This window comes from Panthera uncia (assembly GCF_023721935.1).
Source record: "Panthera uncia isolate 11264 chromosome B3 unlocalized genomic scaffold, Puncia_PCG_1.0 HiC_scaffold_1, whole genome shotgun sequence".
Lineage (NCBI taxonomy): Eukaryota > Metazoa > Chordata > Mammalia > Carnivora > Felidae > Panthera > Panthera uncia.
In genome coordinates, this window is record NW_026057582.1 from 73,864,890 (window position 1) to 73,875,571 (window position 10,682).

General features: G+C 43.4%; 1 protein-coding gene across 1 annotated transcript; it reads right to left on the reverse strand.

Moving 5' to 3' along the window:
• Nucleotides 1–1,104: 1,104 nt before the first annotated feature.
• Nucleotides 1,105–7,431, reverse strand: METTL17 (methyltransferase like 17). Its single transcript, XM_049613179.1, has 14 exons — nucleotides 7,298–7,431; nucleotides 6,994–7,147; nucleotides 6,771–6,905; nucleotides 5,666–5,747; nucleotides 5,318–5,399; nucleotides 4,921–4,994; nucleotides 4,365–4,459; nucleotides 3,953–4,023; nucleotides 3,645–3,752; nucleotides 3,073–3,141; nucleotides 2,219–2,269; nucleotides 1,861–1,953; nucleotides 1,448–1,635; nucleotides 1,105–1,373 (listed from the first exon to the last, which is right to left on the reverse strand). Exons 1-14 carry the CDS (start codon nucleotides 7,376–7,378, stop codon nucleotides 1,262–1,264), a joined length of 1,395 nt encoding a protein of 464 aa, XP_049469136.1. The 5' UTR covers nucleotides 7,379–7,431; the 3' UTR covers nucleotides 1,105–1,261.
• Between the last annotated feature and the right edge of the window lie 3,251 nt (nucleotides 7,432–10,682).

Sequence of the window (10,682 nt, forward strand, 5' to 3'; positions counted from 1 at the left end):
CATTCTGTGGAAACTAGATGAGTGGACTCCCCTTTCCTGTAACCCCAGAAAAATAGCTCTGGACATGATAATGTCTAGTGGGGAAGTTGAGATTTCTAGTATTACAACACTGATGCTGTTCCAGCTTTTGACTGTGCCTATTTTCGGATGTATGCAGATCTTCCTCAATGTACGACGGGGCTACATACTTAAGCCTCCTAAGCTGACAATGCATTTAGTACACCTCAGCTACCAGTCATAGCCTAGCCTACCTAACTGTGCTCAGAACATTTCTATTAGCCCACAGATGGGCAAAATCATCTAACCAAAGTCTATTTTATAACAAAGTGTTGAAATTCCTTATAATTTACCAAATACTGTACTGAGAGCAAAAACCAGAATGGTTCTAAGGGTACCGTTTACCGTCGCTATCGCGTGACTGCCTGGGAGCAGGCAGTTGCCTGCCAGCAACACGAGATGATCATACCACATATCGCTAACCTGAGAGAAGATCCAAATTCAAAATCCAAAGTACAGCTTCTACTGGATGTGCATTGCTTTCATATCATCTTAAAGTTGAAAACTTGAAAATCAAGCCATGGTAAGTAAGTCAGGGATTGCGTGTATCGGGGGAGAGGGGTGAGAATTTTAAGACAAGGAAAGTTGCTCTAGCTCTGAAACAGGAAGGTCTCAGGGAACGCTGAAAAATGAACCAAGCAAACTGAAGGGTCCTGCCTGGATCTGCGGTGGGGGAAGATGGAAAATTCAGTCTTGACGAGGACTGACACTTGAGGAAAATATATCCAGCAAACTGGGGAGCTGATGGACCCTGAGAGAGACACAAGGAAAGGAGGGAGAAAAACACAGAGGTGAGGCAGCTGCTGGCCCCCTGTTCAGGTGGCCACCTAACAACCGTGACATCTGCTGAGCCAGTGCTCAGAGAGCTGAGGGCAGCTCTCCCCATCTGTCTGCCTCGGGTGACTTCCCTGGGCAGCCCTGGTCTCTGGCAGGAGGGAACAGTACTCTTACGGGAGAAGGTGAGCTTGCGATCTGTATGGGAAACAGGCACTGAACATCTGAGGATTCTCTTCGTCCCAGGATAGGCCATGACAACTGACCTCTGTACCTTTTAAGAATCACAAGATCCATTTCTACTTTTTGCAAACTTTTTATTATTAAAACCTCAAACGGATACATAGGGCTGCGACCACTCCCATCCTGGATACCAGGTACCTTCACCCTTGGCAGGCCTGTGTAAGCAAATACTTGTTATGCATCCTCGTCAACTTCCAGGGGGATCTTTAGCAGGGGACGGAGGAAGCTCCGACTCTGAAGGTGTGATCACAGGTAAAAGATCTCCCCAAGAGCTGACACGAGCACAGCGATACAAATCCCTATGGAAAAGGGAAGTCAGTGTGGGCTGCAGGGTCTTGCCTCCTCCCCCTAATTCTGGTCACAACCTTTATACCTGCCATGCCGGTGGGCTGTGATCACAGCATGCTGCATATGCCCATCTGGACAGCACAGGTGACAATGCACATGGCGTGGCCGTTTGAGGACAGGCTGAGTGATACGGGGCCAACGATTAGCCTCTTCTGGAGACCCCCGGGCAAGAATTACCATGGAGAACTTTTCCTCTTTTAGATTCTTCTTATTCTAAGATAAGGACATAGAGACTATTTGGAGGAAAAAGAGATGGGAAAAAAAACAGCCCCCCCCCCCCCCCCCCCATCCCTGCAGCCTTTTCATAAGCCATGCACATTCAGGCTTGAAAATCTCCAGGCTCTTCTCTGACTTCTCCAACTCTTTCCACCTCTGACTCTTTTTCATGCTGTTCCCCCAGGCTATTTCACCCTGTTGCAACATTCTCAGGATACATACCCAACTGAAGGGGATGGAGTGGTAAGCCTGAGAAAAGCTACAGGCCAGGGGCTTAGAGGCTGTCAACTGGGGACAAGGAAGTTCATGTGGACACTGTGAACACACACAAAAGACATGAGGTAAGACAAACGAACCACAGAGATCATACAACTGAAAAACTCAGAATGATAGAGTCAAGAAGGGCTAGGGATATGGGAGCACAGGAGCAGGAGGCAGGGAGGGCCAGGGGAACAACTAAGAAAGAAACTGGATAGGGACACAAAATAGCACAGGGTGGCTTAGCTTTACCCTCTCACTTTTCCTGGCCATAGCTGAGTTCAGATCTTTGCATGGTGGGAAAGGCAGAAATAATACTCACTGGAGCAAAGACAAAGCCAGGTCGAGGGTCTGAAGGTGACTTCTCTTTGCCCTAAAACCAAAAAAATTAAGCTGGTGAGGGCGTGCCTGGTGGCTCAGTGGGTTAAGTGTCTGACTCTTGATCTCAGCTTAGGTCTTGATCTCAGGGTTGTGAGTTCAAGCCCCGTGTTGGGCTCCATGCTGGGAGTGGAGCCTACCTAAAAAAAATATTAAGTCTGAGGGGTCTATTCTCATAACTCAATCTCTGCACTCAGTAAATTGAGGACTCCTTTAACGTTCAATTCTGGTAATTATTAACTATGTTCCTTGAGTTAAGCTGGCTGCTTCTCTAATACTCCAAACAAAGAACTTTCTCTTTGTAGCAGGAGAAAGGCAGGAACTTGGCACATAGTGTGGTGCTCTCCCTTGTCAGCAACCTCCACTCTCAAAAAGAACCCACTCCAGGACGATTAAATTTATGATTATACACTGGATCATACTGTCCCCAAAAGATAAGGTTCTTGGCTTAGTGATGCCCTAGATCAGGGGTTGGCACACTTTTTCTTTTTTAAAAGCCCAGAGAACGGGTAAAATCTGTTTTTGTCCCAACTATTTCAATTCTGCTATTTATAGTGTGAAAGCAGCCACAGACAACACACACACCAATAAGCATGGTTCCTATAAAAACAGGTGGCAGGCTGGATTTGATCCACAGGTCCTAATTTGCTAATCCCTATAACATGTCGTAATGACTTCATATGCCTAATATCCTGAGAGTCACCCCTACCATTGTACAACAGAGTCTCTTCAGTTTTTAAGGGAGTAGCAATAACTGGTGACAGATTGGGGGTGGTTATGAAAGAAGGAGAATCTTACCTTAAGGACCAGGTCCCTGGCATCCATGAGAAGGGAGTGCCCAGCTTTTGTTCCATTCTCTACCAATACCTGTTCACAAAAAAGGAAAATAAGCACAAGCCCTGAATTACATGAAAACATAAATGTTAGCAGCTCTGTAAGAACATTCACAGATGGGAGAAGGGGGCCCTAAAAGAAAGGGCCTGCCCCATATAAGATGGGGATGAGACCCTAAAAGAGGGATGAAGGGATCTATGCATGAGAAAATTGGTTAAGAATGAACACAAGTTCCAGCGGAGAGAAGGAAATACGTGAAACCAATGAAGCTGCTTTAAACTTAAAGGGAGGGGTGCCTGGGTGGCTCAGTCAGTTAACATCTGACTCTTGATTTCAGTTCAGGTCATGATCTCACAGTTTGGGAGTTCGAGTCCCCTGTTGGGCTCTGCACTGACAATGTACAGCCTGCTTGGGATTCTCTCTCTCCCTCTCTGTCTGCCCCACCCCTGCTCTCTCTCTCTTTCTCTCAAAATAAATAAACTTAAAAAAAAAAAAAAAAAAAAACAACTTGAAGGGAAAAAGCAATTTCAACTCACCAGAAAATGACTTGTCTTGCGCCATAAGGTGTGGATTACCTCAGTGCGGTCAGCCTTGCTGGGCAGTTCACTTAGGGAAAAGGCTGATACCACCACATCGAATTGTACCTGAGAACCAAGATAAGAAACATGAATAGACCTGACATTCCCCCTGGCTCCCCTTCCAAGACTGTAACAAAGTTCTACCCTCTGATATTTCTTCTGTTCTCTTTTATCTTCTATCACTCGGTGCTGGGTAGCAGAGCTGAAGCTACAGTTTTCTGTCTGCCAAATTCCACATTTAACATACTCTAAACGTTGTCACTTGCCTTGGGTGATACAGGTAGAAACTGTCTGAAAAAGACACCTGGAACATAAGGCTCCCCAGATTCTGAGCCACCTATGGAGTAAAACAGAGACGTGGCAACTAGGAGTGTATAGGTATACACTGAAGGGATCTCTCGATAAGAAACATGGTCCTAAGAATAAAGAAAAGCACTAGGTGAGGGTGAGATGCAATAGCGTAAGAAAATATTGGGTCACCTGCCCTGTTAATCTTACCCAAACCATCCACAATCCAGCAAAGGCCTCCACCAGCCTCTGCTTGACCATAACACTGGAAAGAAATCAGACTCATTTTTAACTTTGAGCCCTCCTCTACTCCCCAGTAAAACACTCTTTCTAGTTCTCTGCCTAACTCCTTCAACTTTGAAAAAGTCCTTCCTTATACTTTCTTCTCACCTTTCAGTAGCTTCTCCGCCAAATCCAACATAGCAGCTGAGCTGTCCACACACATATATTCTCGTAGGCTCTGGCTCCAAGTACTGTGAGCAGCCCTAAGATGGCAAAATATAAATGGCCAATTTTCATGATAAAGAGTCATCCCTATAGGACACCCCTCTGCCACCAACCCCACCCCTGGGAAACAGAGTATTATTTTACAACAGTTGGAAAAACTACCAATGTTATTTTCTTATTTCATTTATAACTCTTTAAAAAGGGGGCAGACACATAAAAACTATTTGTAGGCCAAAAAAAAAAAAAAAAAAAAATCTTGGTGATATGCCCTAGACTAATTCCTTTCCTTTTTTATCTTTCTAAACATGGGTCTTTTTTCACTTGAAGTTTCTTTAAGTTCTGGCCCTAATCCATATACCTTCTTATGCCATACTGAATCTCAGGGAAGAAACATTCTAGTTCCCAACTTTCCTATTCTCCCTCTGGTTTCCCAGTCTCTTGGAATGTTGTACACATGGCTCTCTAGAGCCAGAATTGACAGAGACAGAAAGATACTTACCAAGTGACAGAACCAGTACCTGAACCAAAGTCCAGTAAGGTTTGGGGCTGGAACTCTGGAACTCGAGCCTGGATCTGAAGAAATATACAACACCCCACAGTAGCGTAAGTGGACACTTATTTAGGGCCTTGGTAAATATGAATTAGGGGATCTCGGCAGTGATGAGATGTGAATGTTTTTTGAGATTCAATGTAAATACTTTATAGAATGGAACCTCCTAAAACAATGATTTTAAACCTTTCTTGGGTCACAAAATCCTTTCAGAGGATAAAGAGAGCCTCTTTAAAAAAAAAAAAAATCACACGCCAAGTCCCAAGAACCCTACCCCGGAAGACTATTTTATGAATAAAGGAACTGATGGTAAAAGGATTCAGGTTGGAAGCTGATGGGCTTTCACCTCACGGAATGCCCTGGAGACTGCTGCGAAGCCACCATCCAGTCTTGCTGCCATATACACCAGGCTCAGTTTCTCATTGTAGCTGTCAAAAAAACAAAAACAAAAACAAAAACAAACCAGAGAGTCATACCGACAGCGAAATAACCTCCATGGCCTCGCTAACCTTTAGATTTTTAGGAAATGAAATCTTTGAAAAGAGCTCTTCCAGTTCAGCACTTTCAGTCCTCAAAGGGAAGAGTCTTGAGCTATGAACCAGGTAGCCTTTTCTAACATGAATTGTATAATTGTACTTCCCCAGTCTCCTTCTAAAGATTTTTTTTCTTCTGTAGCTCTTCTAATCCTCCTTACCTCAGTTCTTGCCAATGGTATGTAGTTTTGCGTAGGGCACGCAGCACCGTTTCACGAAGTTTCTCCCCTGACTGAGATAAATCTGGGGTGAGAACGAGAACTGGGAGTGAGGACCTAGGAAGAACATGGCTCAGATCCAATAGCTGAATATACTGCCTGTCCATTCCTCTGCAACTCCCGTCAGAGGCAAAACCTCAAAGCTTAAGAGAGAAGCCAAACCTAGAGAAAACTTTCAGGTAAGAATAACAGCAACCGCCATCATCACCACCAGAATGTACCCGATAGTATTTTGCCTCTAACAGCAGTTTATGCAATTCAACCAGCCCTATCCCACAAGTTTTGTTCTCTTTTAAAGAGAAGTGTTTGGCGCCTGGCTCAGATGGAGGAACATGTGAATCTAGATCTCAGGGTTGTGAGTTCGAGCCCATGTTGGGTGTAGAGGTCACTAAAAAAAATTAATACACTTAAAAATAAACAAAATAAAGGTAAGCGTCAGGAACAGTGATAGGATAAGGACAATATTTTGTAGATTTTCTTCACTTCTCCAAAATTTAAGATTGTAACATCTCCAATGTTTCTGTAGGTTACAAAGGGGCCTGAAAATCTTAAGTCTCATGATTGTGTTTAGCTCAGTAGTGATTTACCTACTGAGCACCTACTGAACCAGGTACTGTGGGGAAGTGCAGGGATACCTAATGAATACATGGCAGGTCGGTAATATTAAGGAACTCACAATCATGAAAATAACCCGAGGAATAATATTCATTCTCTTATCCCCGAAGAAGGCTTTTGTACTGGACAGGGAGCCATACGGGGATTTTATTTCACTTGAATAAAAACTTAGTCCGAATCCAGTGGATTTAGAGGAAAAAACCCAAAGATCTAGATTTTGACAAAATACCGAAGCACCTCACTGACCTTTACCAAGCCCCAAGACCAACCTCTGAAACAGTCTATCTTCTAGTGAGGCATCATTGTAACAACTGCTCTGGCCAGAAAGTGAAACAAGAAACCACAGTATCAATTTGAGACAGTAAAATTATTTCTTGCTCTTCATTTCCCACCAATATTTCAATTTGGTCTACTCTTTATTCTCAAGCCCTACCTGGGTTTTCCAAGAATTTTTCCTCAAGGTACACAGCCCGTCTTTGCAACTCCTCCGGCCCTACAGGTAAATGCCGGCTCCAGAGATAATTCGTCAGTGCCCGCACCTGCTTCTCCACATTGGGCATCGCGCTCTCTATGGGCCAAAGATGAAAGGCGACATCACTTGCATGCACACCCGCTTTCCGCTACTTCTCGGGCCTCCCCTTCCCACCGACACTCACGGAGCAGGAGGAGCTGCGCGGCGGCAGCCAGTGCTTGCGGCAGCTCTACGCATGGCAGCTGCAGGATGCCGGGGTGCCGGCGATGGGGCCTCTTCCCCAGAAAATCGGAGCTGTTATCCACCTGAGATACGCCGGGCACAAGGGCGGCGAGCGCCTGCAGGCCGGGAAAAACGTGCTGATTGCGGGGCAGAAAGGAAGCTTATGGCGTTTGCTAAGGGAGGAGCTCCCAAGAGCGCTATTCCTCCGAGCGGAGCTATTTTCGAGATCCAGGGTCTCTCCGAGGGCAGGGAAAGTAGGCACTCACGCGGGACTGGGGAACTTCTCTACGGCCGAGACGCCATCTGCTTGAAGACTGCAGAAGTCTCACTGCCCTCGCGGTCGCCATGGCACCGGAGGCGAGCCGGAAACGGAAATGCTGTTGCCTGTGACCCGCACATCCTCCGCGCAGCTTCGGCACGGCGCAGTGTCAGCCAATGAGGAGAGCGAGTGCTTCCAGTAGCCAATAAAAATCGATATGTAAATCACCTCGGAGAGTTGGTGTACGCTGATGGGACCAGGACCTTGGTGCCTGGGTAACGAGCTGGAGGCGAGGTGACCTGGAGGTAGCGTTGAGACTGGTCTCTGCGTCCCGAAGTCGAGGGGCAGGGGTGGGCCATTTCCTAGGGCCTCCAGAAAAGCGCGCTAGACAGGGAACGGTATTTCTGGATGTATTAACTACCTGCGTTCCTTGTTTTTCTCTCTGGAGAACTCTGAAGTTTTGGGATTTTTTTTTCCCCCTGTGTGAGAACGGGAGAATGCAGTAAGGGAAAGATAAGAAAAACCAACTTTAGGCAACCGAAGATAACAAATTAATGGTTAATAGATTTAATGTTTTTTACATATTAGTTTCTCTCCATATTAAGCAGTCTTCTTAGATAAATACTAAATTCTAACACTTAGAACATTGGGTACCCGACACTGTGGCAAGCACATTGACTCTATTACTGCATTTCGTCCCTGCTAAGAGATAGATTCTGTTAACCCCATTTTGCAGTTGAAGAAAGTGAGTATTTAGATGGTTAACTATCACGCGCAAGATCACAAAGCTTGTTAGATGACAGCTAGATTTAAAACTGGGCAGCCTAAGTCCCAGCCTCACCTTTAAACATATGCTCTATCGCATATTGTTGGCACTTGGAATGCAAGTTAGCAAGTTACTTAAGAACAATATGCTAAATGTCCTGAAGTGCTAACTTAACATGTAGCATTAAAACGGACTCACTGTGTTGTGTGCCCTCTTGATTGCGTTAGCAAACATTAGTCACCTATGGAATATCTTAACGTTTTGATCTCTGGTGACTGGATGGGTGAAATTCTTGCCTTTGCTGCAACTGCAAGAGTCCAAATATGGTAATTATGGGGTAAAATATGGAAACTAAATCAGTCAGAACTGTCTGGTTTGCATTTAGGTTATTAAGCTTTGATTCTTTTTTTTAAATTTTTTTTTTTAACGTTTATTTTACTTTTGAGACAGAGACAGAGCATGAACGGGGGAGGGTCAGAGAGAGAGGGAGACACAGAATCGGAAGCAGGCTCCAGGCCATCAGCCCAGAGCCCGACGCAGGGCTCGAACTCACGGACCATGAGATCGTGACCTGGGCTGAAGTCGGACGCTTAACCGACTGAGCCACCCAGGCGTCCCTTAAGCTTTGATTTTAATAAGGGAGAGTTTGGCTTTATAATCTGAATGCTCTGGAAGGAGTCTTGAGAGTTGCTTAAGACAGGTGTAAATCCAGCAGTCACTGCTCTCCTTCCTTTTGGGTTCACCTTCTTCCCTCCTCCGTCACTTTGAGTCACAGGGACACACTTTGCCTCATCTCTTGTGACAATTTGCTTTTACTTTATTTTCTTTTTAAAAACTTTTGAGGTTTATTTTTGAGACAGAGTGCACAAGAGAGTGAGCACAAGCGGGCAAGGGGCAGTGAGAAAGAGGGAGATGCAGAGTCTGCAGCAGGTTCCTGGCTCTGAGCTGTCAGCACAGAGCCTGACTTAGGGCTCGAACTCACAAACCACGAGATCATGACCTGAGCTGAAGTTGGATGCTCCACCAACTGAGCCACCCAGGTGGCCCAGTTTGCTTTCACTTTAAATTGTTGGCTCAAGTATTAGCAAAATAAAAATATCCTCATCACTATAGGTTAGATTTAACATAAATTGGCTTTATTTTTTTTTGTCATAGGAAGGTAACAGAACATAGGGATAAAATGCTTGCCATCTGGAATCTGGCAGTCTGAATTTGAATTATAGAAAAGTGAGATAGTAATGGCTGCTACCTCACAGGGTTATTGGGGTGAGCGTTTAATGACATAATGTCTGGTCCAAGTAAACTCCCAGTATGCTGATGATATTATTATCATATGTGTTACTGTATGTATTTTGGGAACTTGAAGGGACATAATCACATTTTAATTTTTATTATAATTTCATGTTGTATTTCAAAAACAGACTTGAAAGGGGGGATATTTGGGACAAAGTATGACTGAGCTCTAGAGACTTTGAAATAAGGAACAGAACTTGGTGGTACTTCTGAATGTCCCTCCTGTTTTTCCTATTAACTGCCAACATACAGGTCGTTTCCTTTATTTTGACACTGACGTAATTGGGATTGTTCTCTTCCTTCAGTAATACATCTCCAAAGCTGACTTAGACATAAATTTATCTGTCTTTGTTCTTAATCCAAAGTATTGTTCATGAAAACAAAACAAAATGAAAACCTCCACACCACCCTTCTTATGGATTAAGGATGTCCTTAAGACATCTAAAACAGTGAACACAATTCTTTATTCATTGAAAATGCTTAATCAATATTTGTCGATGATGTTGATAATGTGACCACTCTTTGTTTTCATGCTTGGAAACACTTAACAGGGTAGACTGGGTTGAGGATCTGAGTCTAATCATTTGACTGGGTCACAATCCCTCCCAAAGCATAGATGAGCCTGTTTCATAACTAATCTATTAATTCTGCTGTATTAATTCTGGTTGCATACCTTGGATGGAGTAGTATTTCCAGTTAGAAAATACTACTCCAGAGTTAGAAACTCTGAATTACCTTTAAAAAGACAGACATACATGTGGAGAAATTAGGCAACATTAAAAAGAAATACCCCCCACCTCCCACTCCCAAAGTAAGTAAAGGGAAAAAAGTTCTCCGAGGAAGGTTTGGATAATTCAGTTAGAGAGGCATGATGTTCAGCTGGTTTTCTTCACAAGTTTATGAAAGAGGGAAATGGCTAACAATTAGGTTGAGAGAAACAATGAAGGTATGAAGCAACTGAAACAAATTTCTTGGTAAATTAAAGAAATTCTGCCATCAAAGATCCCAAATAGTATGATTTTTTTATCTCTTTCATTTCTTTGTATAAAGTTTTCCCTCTAAAAATATTCTTTACTATTCTTTATTATGTTTATTTTCTTTATTATTATGTTTATTTGCATTTGTGTCTTCTAGATTAGTCTTTATCTTTTAAATGATTTTTACTTTTATTATGTAACTTTTCCTGAATTTGTCACCTTTTTTTCCTGAAAATTTTTTCTAATTTTGATGCATGTTGTTTTTTCATGTCTTGGATTTTTTTAAAAAAAATCATAGGTTGCAGTTTTATTTTTTATTTTTTTAAAGTTTATTTATTTATTTTGAGGGGGGGCAT

What these genes read in the sequence shown, in the direction of transcription:
- METTL17 (XM_049613179.1), bottom strand. Translation starts at nt 7,378, where the DNA reads ATGGCGACCGCGAGGGCAGTGAGACTTCTGCAGTCTTCAAGCAGATGG. An exon ending in CGCGCAGCTCCTCCTGCTCC is followed by an intron (nt 6,906 to 6,993) that starts GTGAGTGTCGGT and finishes TTTGGCCCATAG; the next exon opens with AGAGCGCGATGCCCAATGTG. An exon ending in CTGGCTTTGTCTTTGCTCCA is followed by an intron (nt 1,954 to 2,218) that starts GTGAGTATTATT and finishes GTGTGTTCACAG; the next exon opens with TGTCCACATGAACTTCCTTG.